General features: G+C 43.8%; 2 protein-coding genes across 2 annotated transcripts; one reads left to right on the top strand and one right to left on the bottom strand.

The window, feature by feature from the left end:
- The first annotated feature begins 676 nt into the window (after positions 1-676).
- On the top strand, positions 677-2,722 carry LOC127224416 (H-2 class I histocompatibility antigen, Q10 alpha chain-like). The gene is made up of 5 exons (XM_051187460.1): positions 677-812; positions 961-1,230; positions 1,493-1,768; positions 2,250-2,525; positions 2,643-2,722. The coding sequence occupies exons 1-5, from the start codon at positions 677-679 to the stop codon at positions 2,720-2,722; spliced, it is 1,038 nt and encodes a 345-aa protein (XP_051043417.1).
- Positions 2,723-15,240: 12,518 nt separating this feature from the next.
- Positions 15,241-18,185, bottom strand: LOC127224415 (patr class I histocompatibility antigen, A-108 alpha chain-like). The gene is made up of 5 exons (XM_051187459.1): positions 18,170-18,185; positions 17,860-17,870; positions 17,467-17,580; positions 15,446-15,662; positions 15,241-15,320 (listed from the first exon to the last, which is right to left on the bottom strand). The coding sequence occupies exons 1-5, from the start codon at positions 18,183-18,185 to the stop codon at positions 15,241-15,243; spliced, it is 438 nt and encodes a 145-aa protein (XP_051043416.1).
- Between the last annotated feature and the right edge of the window lie 4,974 nt (positions 18,186-23,159).

Genomic DNA, 23,159 nt, shown 5'->3' with positions numbered 1-23,159 from the left:
GCCGTTTAGTCCCAAATAAACACATAAAGGCTTACATTAATTATAAACTGTTTAGCTGATGGCTCAGACTTCTTAGTGGCTACCTTTCTCTTAATTATTAACCCATTACTATTAATGTATGTATCTCCATGTGGTCTTGGCTTACCAGAGAATTCCTGGATGTCCTAACTTACTGGTAACTACATGGTGTCTCTCTGGCAACTCACTGTTTGTGTTCCTCTTCCCAGCCTTCTCCTGGTCTGATAGCCCTTCCTATACTTCCTACCTGACTACATCATGCCTGTCCATTGGCTGAAACAGCTTTATTCATCAACCAATAAGAAAAACATATTCACAGCCTACAGGAGGGCATTCCTCCATCAGATAACTGCAGACTCAATGGCTTCTGGGCTGGAATCAAAAGGATATTTTGACCAGGAGGAGATGGACAATGACCACGGTAAGCATCTTGACCCCATAACCTGCTGCTAGGATCCCAGGTGCCAGAGCTGGGTATGAGCTGGGAAAGCAGAACCCTGGAGATTCCTCTTCCAGGACTTCATCTTTCCATGACCAAACATAATGTTCTCTCTCACTACCACTGGGAATTCTTAGAGAAGCCAATCAGCTTTCTCCATATCGAGATTATAAACTGAACACAGACAAGCAAAGACTCGGTGTCCACTCTTCAAGGATAATGAAGACCTTAGTTTCTGAGGCTCTCTTCCTGCTGATCCTGGGCAACCTTGCTATGATCAGGTATCCAAAGGATGAGTGTGGATGTCAGGAGTGGAAAATGGTGGATTTCACCCCTGAGGCTGCAGCACAGAAAAGTCTGCCTCTTCCCTAGCCCAGCCACAACCTTCTTGCCCTTATTTATTTTACATCCCTTCTCCTGCTTCCTGCTCTCCTGGGAGGACTGTAGGGAGCAGCATAGGACACTATGTGGAGTATCTAGAACTAAAGGTCCACTGCATCTAGGTTCACATTCCCTGAGCTATTTGCAAACTCTCCTCACCTGGCCTGACCTCCTGGAGCCTCACTTCATCCTTGGTGTCTACTTGGATGACATTCATATTGAGAAGTTCAACACCAGAGAAGAGACTCCAAGGCTGGAGCACTGTGCACCTTGGCTGGATCATCAGCAGCCAGAATACTGGGAGAAGGAGACAATGGGCATCCTGAGACTAATTTCCTTCTACAGCGATTTACTGAAGAAAGTGCTACACCTCTACAATCAAAGTGAAACTGGTGAGTGAACCTGAATCAGAAATCCCAAAATTACAAGCACCCAAGGGTTTGCCCCAATTCCCCATATCCAAGATTTACCCCAGTAAAATGAGAGCCATGTAGATTAGGCTACAGAGAACCTGGGACACAGACCTGGTTTTCTGCCCAACTTAAGCTTTGTAAATATTTTCATTTACAAAGGTCAAGTGGGAGGGTCAGAGCCACAGGAGGGCCCCAAGGAACCTGGACCCTTGAAAGTGACTGAGAGTAGGGGCTTGGGCAGGATATCACACAGTGCAGATCCTGGTGGCCTGCCATGTGCTGCCTGGACAGAAATTTAGCCGTGGACAATGTAAATTAATCTTCAACGGCCATGATCACCTCACACTAAATGAGGACCTGAGCTCTTGGACTGTAGTTGGCAAGGCAGCTGAGATCCTGATGCAAGAGTGGGAGGAGACACAATTTTCAAAAACTATGAAGCCTCTTCTAAAGAATAATTGTGTGTACCTCCTCCTCAAACAGCTGGACTATGGGAAGGAGTTTCTGCTGAGGACAGGTAAGGAAAGAAATTGCCACAGCTGCTCTATGACTGGATCCCCTGTCCCCTGAGGATTCCTCCTCAGCAAGGAGCAGCTGGACACTAACTAGGTCTCACATGAAAGGGGAAGGATGCCATGGGTTTCCTAATTCATCAAGAGAGGGGACTCTTCAGAGGAATAGTAAACCTTCTGTCTGGATGGTTCAGCAGCTCCCTTCCATGTGCATTTTGAATCTGACCTCGGTGAGGCCTGTTCCCTGTCCATGTGTGTTTGTGACCTGAGCCAGTGTTGCTGAGTCTCAGGCCCCATCCAGTGAGAACCAGAAGTCCATATTCCTATGCTGGCTCTGATCTGTATCCTAGGATTAGACAGACTGCTGTGTGGGGACAGCATCTCTCATAGTAAACTGTCCCATCCATTGAAATCAAGGTTACATACACACTGATGGATCTTCATAAAGAATATAAAATAACTGAATCTTTAAATGTATTTCCCCAGACATCCCGAAATTACATGTGACTCATAATGTCAGAGCTAATGGGAATATCACTCTAAGGTGCTGGGCCCTGGATTTCTACCCTGCTGAGATCTCCCTGACCTGGCAGAGGGATGGGAGCAACCAGGATCTGTACATGGAGGTGATAGAGACCAGGCCTGCAGGAGATGGAACCTTCCAGAAGTGGGCAGCTGTGGTGGTGTCTCCTGGGGAGGAGCAGAGATTCACATGTCATGTACAGCATGAGGGGCTGCCTGAGCCCCTCACCCTGAGATGGGGTAAGGACTGGAAGTGAGCACAGAGACTCTCACAGTAAGAGAGAGGATAACTGGAGCAGGGTCATGACTGATAGCTGGAGGTCAGAGGCCTCACTGTTCCTTCCATACTTCCCTCAGAGCCTCCTCAGCCCGCTGGCCCCACCATCACAATTGTTACTGGCCTGGTTCTTGGAGCTGTGCTTATGGGAGCTGTGTGACTTTTCTGATATGGAAGAGGAAGACTAAAGGTAAGGAAAGGGCAGGGTCTGAGCTCATGAATCCCTGGGAATATCAAGTCCAGCTGAGAGTGTGCCCTGCCACATGAGACCAAAGTTTCATGCACACAGTTTCTCACTGTGTCTTGTGCTGATGAGCTGACATTAACTCCACTGTGAAGCATAAAGGAAATAATGAACAGATTCATCACTGCAATGACAGAGGTGGCAGAGACCAGATCCTCAGCTCTCAGAGATCAGATGGGAAGGTTCCTGTGAGAACAGATATGCAGGAGTCCAGTTAGTCCTCTACATGTGCAGTCCTCCATCATGCTTCCTCATCCTCCTCTGGATCTGCAATCACAGATCTGGAAACTTCCTGAGATAGACCAGGGGATTCCTCCAGGTGTTCTAGATCCTGATGCTTCCATGAACGCTAATAAAAGGGATCAATCCCACAGTAAAATGTGAGGCAGCTGTGTTCAGACTCGTGGGTCCTTACACTGGGGACCCATTGCTGAGACATCTGTGGCATAAAGACAGAGGCCCATGGACCTTCTCAGCTAGCCCATACATCTTCATTTAGTTCAAGTGTCAGCATATTTCATCTTTTATTGAGTCACTTTCCTCTCGGAGGTCAAACTTCTAGAATGTCCAGCCGTGTGTTACAGCTTTAAAAAGGACACACTAAAGGGCCTGGTGTGAGACAGGGAGAGGTCAGAGGATAGAACCCTGCAGCATGGTCATTCCTGGGATTGGGACTGTTTGAGTGTGTGATGAGCTGTTCAGAATGACACCATTTATGACACTGATCTGAATATTTTCCTTGTTCTTTTCTTGTACAGAATAAGACAACTGGACTGAGCCTAACAGGATTCATCTGTTCTCTCTTTTCCCACTGTGGCCTCAAGAGTTGATGACTTCTCTTCCTGCATCGGACTGTTACTATGTGTCTGTGTCCTGTGAGTACAAAGTAACCAGGTGATGAGCACAGCCCCTCTCCTCCCATCCACACACCCACCATCATTCCCTCCGCAGTCACCATCGCTGTTCCAGCAGGGGCTTTGCTGGCAAACAAACCTCCGTCTCTGACTTAAATTTACTTTTCCCTGAGCTACAACTTAATGCATCTTTCTTAACGTTAAGAATCATTCATGGTTTTGCAACTTCTTTCAGAGTGGGTATTTGATTAGTGTACTAAAGATGAGTAAACCTTGATGGAGAAAGCAAAGTCTCAGATTCTGTCAGAATCATTTATGCTGTTAACTCGCTGCCTCTTGGGACAGCAGAGGCCTGCCTGGGCACAGCCATTGCTCCTCCCACCCTGGCTTTCACATACTCCCTTTACATCTCTGACATCTTGTTAGTTCTTAATCCCTGTTGTTTCAATAAACTTATTAACCAAGACAGGTAATCCTATGAGCTCAGGCATTTCTAGCATCTGTCCCATGTCTGTGCTGTTCTGTCGTGTTGGCAGTCAGCCTGTTTAGCTCTGATTCTAATGTTCCATCAAGAGATGTTTAGATTCCTGGTTCTATAGGAATTACATTTGTTCTCAGTTCTGTGGTTAGTGTCTTCTGTTGTCCACATTCACTGATACCAGTATGGAGTGTTTCTGTCATTGTTCAAACATGGGTCTCTCTGGTGTTCTCACCAAATTGTCAGAGTCCAAACCTGATTTCTGACAGTAATACCAGCAGGAGGAGCTATGCCTGTTCAAGATCAACCTGGGCTACATACTGAAACCATGTCTCCAAAGGAAGTGATTAATATCTAATAAATAGACAAATGAATTAAAAAACTTAATTTTATTCATGATGGGCAAAACTGTACTATGCCAAGTCCATTCTTCAAAACTCTCAGCTGAGTATCTGAGTCAGACAGTAAGTAGTGAGATGTAAGGATAGCTATGTGGAATATACAAATACGCAATACCTGGTGATAAACTTCTTGAATCCCTAAAGGGTTTCACAGTCACCACTAAGGCATATGCATAGGATCTCAGATCATCCAATTACTTTCAATTACACTTGAAAACCTTCAAAATGCAGAAAGGGAATCCTGGCCCCAGCTAGAGGCATGGTGGGCTAATATAAGCAGCAGCTGGCTTGGGACACTTGGGAAGAGTTTTTCATTTTTTGTCTGTTGCATACTTATGGGGAGAAAAAAGATGTGTGTATGGTGTGGCCATTTGAGTGTGATTCTGATATGCCTGTGCCCTATATGTGCATCTTGCTATCATGTAAACCCCCCTCATCTTTATTTAGGGTGACCATATGGACAGTTGCCATTGTGTCTGATGTTAAAAGATCCTTAACTGCTGTCTTTGCTAAGGGTGACCATGAGGAAAATCACCATTTTTACTAAGGGCAAACTTAAGATTAAACATTTGTCTGACCAAATGGATTTTATCCACCTCCTGTTTAATATATCTTTGTGTGAACATGTTATTTGGATTTAATTCTATAAGTATGAATGCAAGCTAGCTTTAAATCTCTGTGTATGTATGTATGTAGCTTAATTGCATATATATGCATATATATGTACATACATACATATATATGTGTGTATATATATATATATATATATATATATATATATATGCAGCAAGAGTTTAAAAAAATTTCAGTTCATTATATCTCCTTCTGGACTAAAGCCAGTAAGTCTCAAATATTTTAGAATGGTATGTACTTTTAAATGGTGATAAAAATGTAAAATTATAAAGATCTATTCAGAAACTAAACTCAAAAGAGTATTCTCTACCATACTGTCCCACCTTCAGTATTGTCAGTCTTTAATGTTATGCCTCTATTACAAAAGGGAACTTTTCTTTACTTCTTGCCCTTCATAAGCATAAATCTGACCCCCTGAGTTACAATCAGTTACACTCATGCTGTAGGGCTCTGAGTACAACATCCCTCAACAATCTCTCAGTTTGTATCCAGTTCTCCAGGAAGATCCTGTACTAGGGTCATTATAGCCATGCTAAATATGGATGTAATTAATTACAGGGATAAAAACTTACCTAGCCCCCTGTGTGCTTAATACAAGTAACTAAAGACAAAGTTTGTCTACTCAGATACACCCAATAGACACACCATACTGAAATGCCTATGACCTGCAAAATATGGCATTTAAAATGTTTTATTTAAAAGCTTTTTGTAAACAAGAGGCATGCCAGCTCCTGGCAGCACTGCCATTTTCTCCAAAGAAGATAGCTGGGCACAGAACCTACACCCACAACTTGCTTCATACTTAGCAGTGCAAGCCACTGAGAAATCCTGCCTCTCACCCCAACTGCTGCAAAGGCCTCTTCAGATTGTGGCCAACAGGACAGTAGGGAATTTACTGCCTCAAGTTGCCTAGGGCAAAGGTAGGCTGGTCTTCCTACAAACTCCTAATCCACTGAATTATCTGAAGCCTGCAGGCATAAACCCAAACAGCAGAAGATGAATGTTGCCCTGAAAGCTCTGCCCTCAGTGCCAATGGAGAACCCTGGTGAGTGATTGTCCAGGTGACCAGCAAGTAAATTTCTGTTATTTTCAATCATTAATCCAGGTAAAATTTTATCCTTCTCAAGAACTCTAATGCAGTTTGATGGCTGGTAGGTTTGTCAGCTGAAAGCAACAGCCAAGGCTTCAGCAGATTTCTCAGTTCTCTATGCAAAAATTCAAGTCACAGGCCTCACTCTCTTAGAGCCAATACTAAGTTTATCTCTTTTACCAAACTCAAAAATGGGATAAACTCACAAAGCACATTTCACTATCACTTCTTACCATTCCTTTGTCTAAAGGAACTTACTTTACAGTGACTGCTCTCAGTAGTCAGCCACCTGTATTCATGGGTGAATTAGATAGAAGGTGTTTTAAAGTTGATGTGAGGACATGAAATCTTAAGATGTGAGGATCTAAGAAAGTTTCAGAGTCTAAGAAAGTGACTTAATGTGTGTAAATGCAAATTATGCGATGGGGAATGTTCTTCTATATATATGTTTCTCTTATTGGTTAATGAATAAAGTACTGTTGCCAAATAGGAAGGCAAGATAGGCAGGACTAGGACACAAGGAGGATTTTGGGAGATGTAGTAAGGGGATTCAAGATGTAGGGACTTGAAAGAAGAGGTCCAGACCCTCTCTCCAGTAATATAAGAACACATGGAAACACTTAGATTGATAGCAATGGGTTAATATTTAAGGCAAGCTAGCTAATAAGAAATACTATAAACAGGCCAACATCTTTATATCTAATACAGTGTCTCTGTGTGTTAGTTGTGGCTGACACAGCTGTGGGACCAGGCTGGTGGGAAAACAGATCACAACAGTTATGAAGGTCTGAAGATGGAAAGGCCTAAGTGCTGACAAAGAGAATGTCTTATATTAAGACTTGAAAAATTTGTAGTCCTAACAGTTCTGGATAGAGTTCAGATAAGCTATTAATCCACCTCTGACAGAGTGCAAAACACTGTATTATACAATCACAAAGGCAAGCTAAAGATTTTAAATTCCCTTTGGGTGCTTTTTAACTATAGACTTTAAAGGTGCATCTCACTGTGTTAAAAACGTCTGTCACAGTTTTCCAGATGGAAGGAAGAGTGTTAATGCTTTCAACCAAAATCATTTCTGGCATGAGTATACTGCCATTTCTACGATGTAAATTTCAATACAAATTACAAACAGTAAAATTGTTAATGTATCTAAAGCTTATGTTCTTATAAACTGCAAGAATACTTTTAAGCTTCAGGAAATCAACTTGGAATCACTCTAAACAGGTCAGACACAGTCCAGATAGGTACTGTCAATCAACCGTCTAAGCCTCTCCACCTGATGGGTCTGACCTTCACCCAGCCCACTTCCACCCCCCACCCACCCCACTCACCCCCTGAACCCCCCACTCCACCCCTGCTTTAGCAGCCATGACAGGCTGCAGAAAAGGCCCCTGACTCACCAACATGTGCTTGCCTGACCTTGCCCTTCCTCCCAGTCACTAGGATGTCAGATACCCTCCATGTGACAAGAAGCCAATCAGAGGTTAGCTTGCAGGCTTTTGGCATTCTTTACAGTGTTCTGTGGTAAAAGTGGTATAACAGGGACATGCAGAGCACAGCGACCACCCTGGGAGGGCCTATAGGCCATAGCAACCAGTGAACCAATCAACACAGGACAGGCCCTCCAAACCTGGAAGTGCACCAGTCCTGAGACTGTTGCATAGCCCTAGACACTCCCCTGCTCCTCCCAATAAATCCCCTGCCTGGAGTTCGCCTAGGTCCTTCCCAAACCAGCCACCCAGGATAGATGGACTAAGGGCCCGAGTTAAGACAGTTAACTGGTTAAATAATCAAAGACTCTTTGATTTTGCATCAGTTGGGCCTCTTGGTGATTTTGGGGTTCAAAATTTGGACACAACTCAACTTTCTCTGGCCCCCAAACCCTCTTCCCTCATCTTGAAAAATCCTCAGTAACCCTTCCCTCATTGGTGATCCCCTCCCGTTCAATCACCAGGACTTTAAAAAAGAAAAAAAAAAAAAAAAAAAAACCTAAACTGAACCATGTCTACTGCTCTGCGCCAGCATCTTGCCAGGTCCAAGAGACACGAGATGGTTCTACACAGCCTGGACATCATTGAAACAACAAGCTGTCCCAGGACTAGGCCAGCACCCCAGCTCTCAGTCTCCCAAAGATGGTGAACACCTCCCAGTGAGCAAGAAGCAGCATCAAGAACTCGATGTCATCGTTCTCTTGACCTGCCTCGCCTATCTGCTCACCTTTTTAATAAATAAAGAAGGGAGGAATGTCATCATCCAGGCAAATGCATCCCTGTTCCCTGCTCCCTGGGGACCTGGCAAAGTGCTTCACTCCTGGCAGGCAAGCTCCCTGGTGCCAAGCTCCCTTTAAGACACAAGCTTCCTCCACTCCTGCTCTCCCCTCCCCCATTTCTCTGAGGAAACAGATCTCTCTTTTCTCTGTGCCCCTCTGTTCTCTTCTGCCACTCCTGTCCTCAGAGGCAGATCTCGTCTCTCCCCTCCCCCCTTTCCCATTCACTTTCTCCCCCCCTCCCCCGCAATAACCCCTCCACCCAACTTCTGTTGCATTGCATCTTTCTCTCGAGTACTGCTTTTTAAATTACAACAATAGTTTAAAAAGATCAGGAAAGTTTCCAGGCTCTCTATGCACTGTATTTATAGTTTATTTTGATACTAAATGATCTTCAATTAAATATTCAACTCAAATGTTAAGGCTCAAACTTAACAGGAATAAGACTATAAAATCCTAATCTTATCAAAGCTACTAACTTGTAAACTGTACATTTACCAGCAAGTTTTATTTAGACTCCTGTATATGTTGTCAAGATGTAGCCTAAAATTAGGTATAGTTAGTAGATAGAGGGTCCTCAAACTCTTGAGAGATCTGCGAATGTAGCATTTAAAACGTTTAGAAAGACTTTTCCATAACAGACCGAAGTGTACCTTACTATCAGGAACTCTTAAGGTATCCAAAAAAGATAGCTGGGGCATAATGACCCCACCTGATTTGTGGTGACACTAACCACTGGGATAAACTCACCCCTGCTTCCCCTGATGCCAGGGCTCTGCCCAAACTGGACGTTTCTGCATTGATTGCCCTACTTTGCCTGGTCAAAGTAAGGTAGTTTCCAGAATTTGCTCTGCAGGAAAAAATCTCTCAGAGCTGGGTCTTACAGCCAAAGCCCTATGCTGTTCTTAGTGACAACTGAATATCACACGCTATCCCATATGATAGCTGAAGGCTCACTAGTGTCCCCAACAAAGCTATGGAGACCATGGGAGCCTAGAGTAACCTGTCTAATTAATGGGTTAGTCTCTGTAATTTAATGGATATATAGGCCATTTGGAATATACTTCCAGCTATTATTTACCCTTCTCATATCTCTGATGATATTGATTGGCTTTAACCATAGCCTTAGCAGAAGCAAGCATGCTAGTTCCTCCCCTAAGGCTCCTGCTGCCTTCTCTTCATGGGTAAAAATCCAGCCTCAGGCCTCACTGGGGAGCTAATAGGTCTCTATCCAAGAAAGACAGTTTACCTTGCTGCCAAACTCTGAAAGGAGATAAACTCACCAAACAGATTTCAAATAAGTTTTTACTATTCCTTTATTGTTTACAATGACTGTATCTCATGGTAAATGGTTCGATGGAAATAAAAAGTTTAAAGTTTATGCAAATTACAAAGGTCTAAGAATGTGCTTTCAGGTGTGTAAAGACAAATTGTAAAGGCATAAGGAAGTGATTTAAAGCATGTAAAAACAGAAACATTTCAGATTTCTTTCCCTCTGTGTGCTATTTTTATCTTAAGACTTCAAAAGTTCAGGGTTTTAACATTGGGGATTTTAAATTTCTTTCGGTTGGCTTCTAAGAGAAGAGTTAAAAGTGCTTCTCAGTCAAATATCTCTGTCTAATATAAGTGTGTTAATGCTTTTAACCCAGAATCGTTTTTTGTTCCCTGGCTTTAATTATGACTCACAGGCCTGAGTCTCCTGCATTTCTACAATGTGTATCTTAGTACAGATTTGAAGCAGTCATATTGGTAATATATCTAAAACTTTCTTCTCTCTTTATAAACTTACAAGAAATGCTTGTAGCTTCGGGGAATTGACTTGAATCAGCCCCTCACATGTCAAAGAGATGCCAGCTAAGTTCTCCTGTCAACCAATAGCCTACTGAAAAGTTTCTGTATTCCATAAGCCTCTCTGCTGATGAACAATCCAAATCAGACAAAATCAAACTGAGTTACAAAAAGCCCATGTTTAATGACTACAATGCTCCCTGACTTCCCCCTCCCAGGATATGGGAAAGAGAGACTGGAAAACTATACCTCTATTTTCTGGGGGGGACAGTTTAACTACCTTGTGGGAGTGGTCTTGAGCTTCTCTGGGAGAGGGATCATCATTTGGAGGGCCTTCTGAGATGAAGTAGGGTTTGTAGGGAGACAGGGGAGGGGGCTTGAAATGGAACTTCCACCAGAACATCCCAGAATCTTTGGGCATATGGATGCCAGGGGCTGGGGTGAAGTTTCTACCATAACACCTACTTCCTGTTCTAGAAGGTGGAATCTCTCCCCGCTTTCCCTGGCCTTGAAAATCCCCTCCTCAAAAGTTGGAGACAATAGGTCTGGAAATTTCAAATGTGCACACAAGATAAAATTTTCCCCTAAACTCCTTAACTTTACCTTCTCTCCCTAGTCTATTTGTCCCTGGAGATTTCAAATCGACTGCAGGCTGCTGCAGTAACTCTCCAGCTCCAACGTTTCTCCAGAATCTACATTCCAGATGGCTCCATGGCATCTAGCCACTGGTGGTCCATTATCACAAACTTTCCAAAGCTCGTGTGTGTGTGTGTGTGTGTGTGTGTGTGTGTGTGTGTTGTACTGTAACTTACAGTAGTCTGTGAAGATGAGATCACTCTGACCATTGGAGCTGGATTTACAGGAAGTTGTGAGTGGCCTGATGTCTGTGCTGGGAATCCAGTTCTGGTCCTTTGCAAGGACAGCAAGTGCTTTTCATTGCTGAGGCATCACAGCAGCTGGAGGCAGAATATGTTTATTACATCATCAGGTAACAGTAGTTTTTGCAGACAAGGTCTTACTATACAAATATCCCTGGCCTGGAAGTTGCTGTGTAGATCAGGTTAGTCTGGAATTCAAAGACATCCCTCCTGAATGTTGGACTACATGGTTAGCTTAGCAGATCAGAGCACTTAGCAGGTAACCTGTGTTGGATTTCTAGAATCCACATGGCTGGTCACAACTCTCTGTGACTCCAGTCCCTGGGGGCCTAATTCTCTCAGCTAGAATGCTCATGATGCATAGACATAAGTGCAGGCAAAATACTCATGCACATGAAGGTCATTAAAACTTAATAAATGTCAAGGCTCCTTGAATCTTTTTACATGTGTTATTTCTCAAAACTGACACAGGCATTGCTTCTTCAAGGCTGTTTACGCTGTGGACTTGAAATACCAATGAAGTCTTCATTGGCTGTTGCATCTATGTCGGTAGAAGCGTCTTGTATACTGAGCATGTGCTGTATTTATACACATGTTAATTTTAATAAAGAGTGTGGTTTTATCAAGTCCTTAGATCTCCCAGTATTCATAAATTTAAGTAAAAACTACCAAAAGTCAATTGTCAATATCACCACAAATGTCTCAAAAGTTTGTAAGCACAAGAAGTTGTCAAATTTATGGTGAGGAACTCAATTATCAAAAATTACTAATGTTCCCTTGGGGGCTTATATTTTATCACTGTTGTAGCTGATAGGGAGGGCATTGGTAGCAATGATTGATTCATATTGTTTATTAGAAGAGGAAGAGAACATATCCATCAAGTATTTTCCAAAGGCGCACACAGTGGGGAGAAGGAACCACGATCTCTATGTGGCAGAGGCTGCATGGGCACTATTTTGGACAGGTACTTCCCTTTGTGCAGTTTCCTGGCATGCTGTTCAGTCCCTGTGGACAGGAGTCCAGAGATGCTGGTGTGCATGAATTTCTGGGAGAGTTCCATGAGCTTCTGTACATATCAATCCCAGTGTAAGCAATTCTAATTTTCTGCCATCGACTCTTTTAAATGGACATTTCCATTCCATGAAGTGCAGGCGATTGCTGCTCTTGAAGCTGTTTAGTCCCCGCCTCCCACCCTTTTGTTTTTTACTAAAAAGTGTTCTCTAAGCATATATTTACAAACTTCTCACACTGGAACACCAAATTTTTTTGCATAGTGGTTGTGTGCCTCTAATGCCAGCACATCAAAAGAGGAGGCATAAATATTAGTAGATCAACACCACCCTAAACTACATGTGATCATGTCTTAATACAACAATAACTACAATAAAAATTCACATAGTAATTGCATACTTCCTATCTGTAAAAATCACTTCCTAATTTCTGGCATCTCTTACAGAAATTGTTAAGTAGAGTAGTTCACAACTTCTCAGAAGACTTATATGTCAAGGCACACACCTTGTGACGCCAGCACTTTGGAATTTAGGGTGAGAAATCAGGAGTTCAAGGATGAGAAACCCATGGTAGATGAGGGCTCATGGGCACAGCTTGAAAGAGTGGCCAGGGAATAAACTGGGAAAATTAAGTAACTGCTATCAGGAGAGGTGATGGATGTCCAGAAATCTAAGGTTTATTAGTAAAATAAAATAGGAAAATTGAAGAGCAGAAAGTGGGTGGGGTGTCCACTTTCCCTGTAAGTAAAGTTGAACCTCACGCCGGGACCTAGAGACTAACCTGGAGATCTGTTTGCTCCTCTTCCCACATTGGTGAATGTCCTTCTCTGCTCTTTTCTCTGTGCCTATGCCTTTACCCTGTTGTGCTGGCCAATCCTAGTTTACAGTCACAGCTGTCAGAATCCAGGCTTTCACCCTAAAATGTCTGATGACAACAGCATGAGATTCCTGAAGTCAAGGGTCCATGGGCCTGAAAGGACAATGACAGACACCCCTGTTCCTGTCAGAAAGTGGGTGACCCTGGGAAGAATGATAGCAGACTCAGACTCAGTTCCAAGGGGAAAAAAAGCCTTATTCCCGGTAGATACAAGGAACAAAATCAGAGGAGTCTGGGACGCCACCTCCTCAGGATGGAAGACAGCAGGACAGACAGCCACAGTCCACTAGAATCTACAGGGAATGCACTGGCCTTTGTCAGGGACAGCTGACTGAAGTTGTGGGTGATGACCACCCATACGTGAAAATATCAGTCAAGTAAGGGAGGAAATTCTACAAACCAGAACAAGGATACTATCCTGAGTTCATAAAGGGGGTTAGTGTGTCTATAAAGCATCACCATCCTGTAAGAAGGAGTTGCCAGAGCCCTAATTAAGACAGAGAGCTCCAGACTATCACCATAGTTTTAACAGGATGAACCATTTGGGTGCAACTGGAAAGATGGCCCAGGTGAGAAGGGAAGAGACCTTGTGAGAGCCCAGGGTGTTCTGAGCAACACCTGTGCACAGCCCTGGCCACATGTGGCTGCACACAACTTCCAACTGTCACTACAGGCAATGGACTTAGCACAGCACACACGATTCCATAAGATTCTAAGCCTTTATTTTCTCTATCACCTTTCACTCATCTTTAGGACACTAATCAATCACACACTGTGGCAAGAAGTTGCACAACCATAAAAAACGCTTAAATAAAGACAGAAGCAAATGGCAGAGGTGGCTCGCAGCTTTTGTCCCCGAACTCCAAAGGCAGAGGCAGAGGCAGATCTCTGAGAGTTCCAGGCCAGTGTAGTCTACAGACCTAGTTCCAGGAGAGCCAGGACTACACAGGGAAACCTTGTATTAAATAATTACTACTACTGCTACTACTACTAATAATAATAATAATAAAAGACAGGGGCATTAAGTTGTAGCTGGTTGAAAAACTAAAGCACTATGAGCAATTGGAGTTTCCCAGCCCTGCCCCTGTTGCAGGTTCAGTGATGACCTGGGAGGACACAAAGGTCAGGGTAGGATGGGGCTTGCTGCTGCTCAAGGCTTGGCTGAACTCATCATCTGGTTACATTTTGCTCAGAGGAAACAGAAACATAGCTACCATCATGTCACATACAGAAAGAGAAGGCACGAGGTCCTGAGACCACAGTGAGAAGAGAAACCAGAAAAATCCTGTTAGGCTCAGCCCGCCTGTCTTACCCTGTAGAAGAAAAGAACAAGGATGGAATTCAGATAAGTGTCTTAAATGGTGATGTTGTGAACAGCTAATCACACACTATCACACACTCAAAGCGTCCCAAACCCTAGAGTCTCCATGTCCCAGGGTTCTATCCTCTGACCTCTCCCTGTCACACACAGGCCCTTAGGGTGTCACTTCTTTAAGCTTTAACACGAGGCTGGACATCCTAGAAACTTTATGTGCCAGTGGAAAGATACTCAAGAGCAGATCTAACTCGCTGACACTGGAACTAAACGAGGAGGTAAGGGCTGGCTGAGAACCTCCATGGGCTCCTGCATGTACTGGCACAGGTGTCTCAGGGATGAGTCCCCAGTGTAAGGACCCGCTAGCCTGACCACAGCTGCCTCACATGTTACCCCGGGATTGATCCTTTTATTAGAGCTAATGGCAGAATCAGGATCCAGAACACCTGGAGGAATCCCCTGGTCTGTATCTCAGGAAGTTTCCAGAACTGTGACTGCAGATCCAGAGGAGGATGAGGAAGCATGATGGAGGACTGCACATGTAGAGGACTAACTGGACTCCTGCATATCTGTTCCCACAGGAACCTTCCCATCTGACCTGTGAGGATCTGGTCTCTGCCACCTCTGTCATTGCAGTGATGAATCTGTTCATTATTTCCTTTATGCTTCACAGTGGAGTTAATGTCAGCTCATCAGCACAAGACACAGTGAGAAACTGTGTGCATGAAACTTTGGTCTCATGTGGCAGGGCACACTCTCAGCTGGACTTGATATTCCCAGGGATTCATGAGCTCAGACCCTGCCCTTTCCTTACCTTTAGTCTTCCTCTTCCATATCAGAAAAGTCACACAGCTCCCATAAGCACAGCTCCAAGAACCAGGCCAGTAACAATTGTGATGGTGGGGCCAGCGGGCTGAGGAGGCTCTGAGGGAAGGATGGAAGGAACAGTGAGGCCTCTGACCTCCAGCTGTCAGTCATGACCCTGCTCCAGTTCCCCAAGGACTCCCACCCTCACTTTGAGAGGGTCTGTGTTCACTTCCAGTCCTTACCCCATCTCAGCATGAGGGGCTCAGGCAGCCCCTCATGTTGCACATGACATGTGTATCTCTGCTCCTCCCCAGAAGATACCACCACAGCTGCCCACTTCTGGAAGGTTCCATCCCCTGCAGGCCTGGTGTTTATCACCTCCTTGTCCTGGGTCTGATTGTTCCCATCCTTCTGCCAGGTCAGGTGGTCATAGCATGCCAGGAATCCAGGGCCCAGCACCTTAGAGCAGCATTCCCTTCAACTCTAATCTTATGTGTCACACACACACTTGTGGGATATCTGAGGGAAACAAATTGAAGTATTCAGTCTTTTTGCATTCTTCCTGGGATCCATCATTGTTTGTAGCTGGAGTTTCCCTCCAGCCTGGTCCCACAGCTGATTAGCACTAAATAAACACACAAAGATTTATATTAATTTATAAGCTGTTGGCTGATGAATAGAGCTTCTTACCGGCTGGCTTGCTCTGTCTTGATTATTATCCCGTAACTACTAATCTGTTTACTTGTACATGACTTTATCTTATCAGAGAATGCCTGATGTGTCCTGTCTTCTGGGTCTCCACATGGCATACCTCCCCAGGTTTCCATCTCTCCCTCTTTTCCTTGATATGGTAGCCCTGCTTATCCTTCCTGCCTGGCTATTGCCCAAACCGTGTTTTTTTTTTCATCATCTAATAAGGGAACCATACATACAGAAGGACATAACCCATCAGGTGCTCATGTATCCTTGTTTTGAATGGAAGGAAGAGTTGGATTAAAGGAGAAAGACAGACCCCACCCATCAGCCTAATTTCAGGATATGGATTTGGTAATCTATCTTTTGGAAAGTTTTAGAACAAGCATAAACCTGCACAGAGTAGGAGACTGGATCTCCCTCTAGGAATATTGACTTCTGATTCTGACTGGATGGGGCCTGAGACTCAGCCACACTGGAGTCAGACCTCCAAAGTGCATGGACAGTGAACAGGCATGACACAAGGCAAACGGAAGGGAACTGCTGTTTAATGACAGACTGTACTGTCCTGAGAGAAGGCTTTGCCCTCTGGGGTCCCTCTCTCTTGCTGAATTAGGAAACCCATGACACTCTTTCCCCTGTTGATGCAAGACCCAGTTATTGCTCCATCTGCTCCCTGCTGAGGACAAATCCTCAGGGGACAGGGGCTCCAGTGTCAGAGCAGATGGGACAGTGTTTGTTCTCACCAGTTCTCAGCAGAATCCTCCTCCCATAGTCAAGCTGTGTGCGGAGTGAGTCCACACATTGACCCTGGATGTGAGTCTTCATAAAGTTTGCAAAATTTAGCCAGGCATTGGTAGCAAATGCCTTTAATCCCAGCACTGGAGAGGCAGAGTCAGGTGGCTCTCTGTGAATTTGAGGCCAGCCTGGTCTACAGAGCTAGTTCCAGGACAGGCTCCAAAGCAATTCAGAGAAACCAAACAAACAGACAGACAGACAGACAGACAGACAGACAGACAGACAGACAGATAGATAGAAATACAAACCCCAAAACAACAAAAAAGTTTGCAAAATTTGATTCCTCCCACTCAAGCCTGAGATTTTCAGCTCCTTTGCCCACAGTGCTGAGTTCCTCATTCAGGGTGATGTAGTCATGGAGATTGAAGGTTAATTCACATTGGGGGTGATGGGACACTCGGGACAACAAATCACAGCCATACAGATTCTGGATAGAGTGATACCCTGGCCAAGCCCTCACTCTCAGCCACAGACCAGGTCCCTTGCCGGGACCCTCCAGTGGCTTGCCTCTTCCTGTGTGGGCTTTCTAATGACTAGATTTGGACTTAAACTGGACAGAAAACCAGGTCAGTGTCCCAAGACTCTCTTCAGCCTAGTCTCCATGGGTCACATTTCACAGGGATAAATCCCCAACATGACACACTGGGGCCATCCCATTGGGAGCATGAGATTTGGGATTTCTGATTTGGACTCACTCACCAGTTTCATTATAGTTGTAGATGTGGAACAGATTCGTCAGCATTCTTATGAACCTATGTCTTTCTGACAGGGCCTGATGTGTCTTCCACTCCAAGCATCCTGGCTTCTTCGGATTCATCCATGGTGACCTGTGCTCCATCCTTGGAAGCTCTGCTCTGCTGTTGAATTGCTCAAACCGAGTGTCATCCTCAAAGGAAAGGTAAGGAAAGTTTCAAAATAGCACAGTGAGTGTGAACCTAGGTGGAATGGACCTTTAGATCTCAACCTCCAACCTAGGACCCTATGCGGCTCTGCACCCAGGTCTGGGGAAAGCAGGGCAGGGGCCAGGGGTCAGGATGCAAAATGGAGAAGGGACTTAAGGGTCTGGCTGAGCTAGCATGACACAGACTTTTCTGTGCTATTGCCCCAAGGGTGGAGCCTTTTTATCTCCCAGGTTAGGTCTTTTCCCTTCTGACACCACACTTACCCTCTGGATGTCTGGTCAGGGCGAGGTTGTCCAGGAACAGCAGGAGGAGAGACTAAGGAACAAAGGTCTTCATTTTACTTCAAGAGTACACTCTGAATCTCTGCTTGTCTGTGTTCAGTTTATAATCTTGATATGGAGAAAGCTGATTGACTTCTCTAAGAATTCCCAATGGTAGTGAGCGAGAGCATTGTGCTGAGTCATGGGAAGATGAAGTCCTGGAGGAGGAATCTCCAGGGCCCTGCTTTCCCAGCTCAGACTTAGCTCTGGAACCTGGGATCCTAGCAGCAGTGTTTGGGGACAATATGCTTACCATGGTCGTTGTCCATCTCCTCCTAGTCAAAATATCCTTCTGAGTCCAGATCAGAGGCCATTGAGTCAGCAGGTTTTACACTGAGATATCAGGATTTCTACAGAGTCCTAGAAACTGATTGACTTTCAAAGGTGCTAATGCCTGTGAGCATTATGTGATCCATGTTCACTGTGTTAGGAATTAAAAATCTTAAATATTTGCTTCATGGAACATTAATGATAAAGAACATGAAAGCAGAATGTTTACAAAAGGAACAACTGTTTCTCAAAATAAAAATTATATGGTGAAAATAGTAGATGTTTACATGTCTGCCTGTTCTTATCCTTAACTTTCCTACAGAATCTTGGATTCTTATTCTCCTTATAAGAATTTTAGTTTTATGTGCAGTGTAAAAAATGCATCTTCACAAAAATGTACAGGGAGATATTTTTAAGATCTATGTTTTTCGTTCATGTGTGTACTTTTGTTTGTCTGTATGTGAATGCTGGGAGTGAAATCGTTTGTGGAAGACAGAAGTGCCTCTTAGTAACCGTGGAATAGGATGACCAGCAAGTTTTGAGCTTCCAGACTTCTGGGACTCTGATTTTTGTCTTCTGTACATTTTAGCCATCTCTCTATCCAAGGGGAAATATTTTTATTTATTTATTTATTTTATATAGCCAAGGCCATTTAAATGAAAACAAACATTTATAGCAATATTTGGGAATTTGGGCGTCGTTCTTTCCAAACTACTTCCTGCTGGTAAGGGACGCTGTCATGGGGGATTCTAAGAAGATGCAGAAATCCTGGCTGTAGTCTGTAAGGCTCCTTTGTCCAGCTGTTTTGAATGTAGGATCACCTGGTACTCTGTTTCAGGCGGTCTGGCTTGATCAAACCACATTAGTCTGGAAGGAATCCACAGCTTTTCATTTTCTGTGGAACAAAAATAGAAATCCTCCAAGGGGAAATATTTTTATTTACCAGTTAATATAATTTTTTTGAGGCTGGTCTGTAATTCATAGACATACATATGCTGGGTACTGAGATAGAGGCATGGATCAGCATCTCTGCAATCCTGATTCCCCACCTCAGATCCAGAGCTGGGGCGTCGTATCCAGGGAGCAGTGCACACATTGGGCACACTGGGCACACATTGCTTTACCCTGAGGCCTGTCCTCCTGGCCCTCGTCTAAACATCCTTCTGAGTCCCTCTCAGAGGCCGGGGATCAGACAGTCTCCAGTGCATTGAAACCGGCATCTCTACACTAATTAGAAATTGTGTGGATTTCAACAGTAATTATGACTATGTAGATATCAATTAATATTTACCATGTTAAGAACATTGATTTTGGGGACATTTTCTACTTTGAAGATGTAACTAATTGATTGTACACAGATGTTTCATGAGACAAATAGCTGCTTTCCAATGATAAAAACAGATAAAAACAGGATGTTATAATTTCTGCATGTCCTTCTCCTCACCTTTCCCATTTGTATATCCTCTTTAGAGTTTCTGGCTTTTTGAAAGTCCGAAATGTACATGTTCACAAATGTACGTCAAAGTTCATATATATGTGATATACATGTGAGTATATATAAACATTCACTTTTCAGTCCCTACATCGGCCCTGTGTTTGTATGCCAGTATTCCTGCTGCCTGGGTGAGCCAGAAGAGGGCGACAAAACCATGGGCCTGGAACTGAGTAGTCTGTGGGTTGGGAAGGCTGGCTGGCTCATTAGAATCCACTCTGGTCCCTGCAAGACCAGCAAGAGCTCAAATCTGCTGAGCCCTCTTCCAGCTCAAGCAGATGTCTTCTAATGGACATCTTCAGATAACTGTCAATTGAGACATGAATTCACTACTTAGTCCCAGATGGCCTGGAACTTGTTATGTAAGCCAGGCTATCATCCAACACAGAATGATGTATCTGCATTTTCCTCCAGTGCACTGGGATTAATAACATGAGCTGCAGCACTAGCTGACTGTAGATTTCTACCTTTGAAGCTTCACTAAGTCCACACCAGTGGTCTGTGTTCAAGGTTGTTACACTGTAAACCTGAAGTGTTAATGACTTCTTTATAGTCTATTTCCTTCCTGTCCACCATGCTATTTCCCCTTCCTTGGAAAATCCCTTCCTCCCCCTGCTACAGATATTGTAAATAAAACCCACTTATCTAAAGTTTCAAAGCAAACATCCACAAAAAAAACATACAATGTTCACTTTTCTATGTTTGATTGAGTTTCTTCACTCAGGATGATTGTTTCATTCATTTTCCTGAAATTTCGTAGTTTCATTTTTTCTTAACAGCTGAATAACATTCTGTTGTGTGAATGTGCCACCTTTTCACAATCCATTCATCAGCTGATGGACATTTTGACTTGTAGGTGAAGGTTCTTGTCCTACCTGGTACTGCAGCCAATTAGCCCCAAATAAACAAACTGTTGGGCAATGGCTAGAGCTTCTTCCTGGGTGTCTCTCTCTTAATTATGAACCCATAATTACTAATCTATGTATTTCTTCGTGGCCTTATCTTACCAGAGAACACCTTGCACATCCTATCTTCCTGGTCTCTACATGGCGTCTCTCTGCAGCTTCCTTCTCTCTCGTTACTCTTTCCTCTTGTAACCCCACGTATACTTCCTGCCTGGCTGTTGGCCAATCAGTGTTTTCTTCATCAACCAATAAGAGAAACATATATACAGAAGGACATTCACCCATCATAGACTGTTTCCAATTTCTGACTTTTATGAATAGCACAGCATAGATGAACAAGTACAACTGTAGTAAGATTAGAATACCTTGGGTAAGCCTATAATTCACACCTCCAGAGAAACTAGGATACAAGGAGGAACCTAAGAGATTCATACAAGGTCCCTCACAGAAAAGGAAAGGAACAAGATCTCCTGAGCATATGGAGTGGGGGGGGCAGTGAGTAGAGAGGGAGCTAGGGGAAAGAGAAGGGGAGGAGAGTAGAGCATGTGGGACTAGGAAGATTGAGTCAGGGGAGGAATAGACAAGAGCAGAGAGAGAGAGAGAAAGACAGAGAGAGAGACAGAGAAATACCATAAAAGAGGGAACCATGATAGGTTTAAAGAGAAAACTGACTCTAGAGAAATGTCCAGAGACCTACAAGGATGACCCCAACTAACAATCAGTGCAACAGTGGAGAGGCTACCTTAAATACCCTTCCCTGATAATGAGATTGATGACTAACGTATATGTCATCACAGAGCCCTCATCTAGTAGCTGATGGAAACAGAAACAGACACCCACAGATAAACACTGAGCGGAACTCCTGGAATCCAGATGCAGAGAGGGAGAAGTGATAAGAAAATGGGAACAAAACCAGGCTACAGAAACCCACAGAGACAGCTGACCTGAACAAGGGGGAGCTAATGGACCCCCAGACTGATAGCTGGGAAACCAGCATTGGACCAACTCGGACCCCCTGAACATGGTCTCAGTTAGAAGGCCTGGGCAGTCTAAGGGACCTTGGACAGTGGAACCAGGATGTATCCCTGGTGCACAAAAGGACTTTGGGAGCACATTCCCCATGGAGGGATACTCCCCTAACCTAGAGGCAGGAGGGAGGGCCTAGACCCTACTCCAAATGACTTGACAGATTTTGTTGACCCCTCCTGGAAGGCATCACCCACCCTGTGGAGTGGGGGGGTGGGGTGTGTGGGAGGGTGGAGGGGATGAGAGGGAGGGAGGGAGGGAAAGAAGGAGAGAGGGAACTGGGATCAATATGTAAAATAAGAAAAAAAATCCCTTGGGTATATACCCAGGAGTGGCATGTAGCTTTTATACTACTACAGATCTTCTGGTAGAGTTATGTGGTGGTCTGAATGAAATGACTACCATAAGCTTATTTATTTGAAAACTTTGTTCCCAGTTTGTGGACTTTTTGGGAAGTATTACAGGGGGGTAGCCTTAAAAGAAAAGATGTGTCACTAGGAGTGGGCTTTGAAGTTTCATTTCTGATTAATTGAATTCCACGCCATAAATTTAACTAATCCTTAACAACTACAAATTTTTCTGGCGAAATTTGTGGTAATTGGAACAACTAAGATTTGATGGTATTCTTTTCAATGTGTGAACACTGACAGATCTTTGGATTCGTCAAACTATGCACTGCTTTCAAAATCATATTGAGTAAAGTGATGCCCACTCAATGATTGGAATTCTCCTATGGACATTAATTGTGTAGACTATGAAAGATTCAATGATAGCTCACATTCACACTGTCAACAGTGTTGAACAAGTGCCACCTGTAATGAGATTTAGTGAAGTACAAAATGTAAAAATCTAGAGTGAGACAGTGTGGTAGCTCATGCCTTTAATCCCATCACTTGGGAGGGAAATGTAGGTGCTTTTAGGGGCAAGGTTAGCCAGGTTTACAAAGTAAGTTGGAGGCCAGTGACAACAATACATTGAGAGCCTCTCTCAAAAAAAAAAAAAAATCTTCAGTCAGAGCCAGCTTCATAGTGCACACTTTTAATCCAACACTGGGAAGGTGGAGGCAGGGAAAGGTTTCTGAGCTCCAGGCCAGCCAGCCTGGTTTACATGTTGAGTTACAGGATAGCTAGGGCTATAGAGAAAGATTCCTGCCTCAAATGAATGAATGAATGAATGAATGAATGAATGAATAAATAAATAAATAAACAAATAAATCTTTGACTTTGCCAAGACATTTCCTTTAAAAGCACTCCCTTCTGCACTGGAGAGAAGGCTCAGCACCCAAGAGCACCCGATGCTTGTTCAGTACGCTAGAGTTGTGTTCATATCATCCATGCTTCCCACTGAAAACTTGTAGAGAAGCCATTCATTTTAACTGATATGAGGGCTATAAACTAAACAGAGAACATGCAGACTCACACTTGAGCCATCATTCATTCCTGCTAGTGGTGGCTGCCTTACCTGTTGATGCTCTCTCCTCCTGCTGCAGCTCCTTGCAGTACACTTAAGAAATTTCTGCTCTTTCAACTCCCACATAAAATGTGACACCA

Source organism: Phodopus roborovskii, unplaced genomic scaffold (genome assembly GCF_943737965.1).
Source record: "Phodopus roborovskii unplaced genomic scaffold, PHOROB, whole genome shotgun sequence".
Classification (NCBI taxonomy): Eukaryota; Metazoa; Chordata; class Mammalia; order Rodentia; family Cricetidae; genus Phodopus; species Phodopus roborovskii.
Note: the sequence above shows the minus strand (reverse complement) of the source record. Positions and strands in the feature narration are given on the sequence as shown.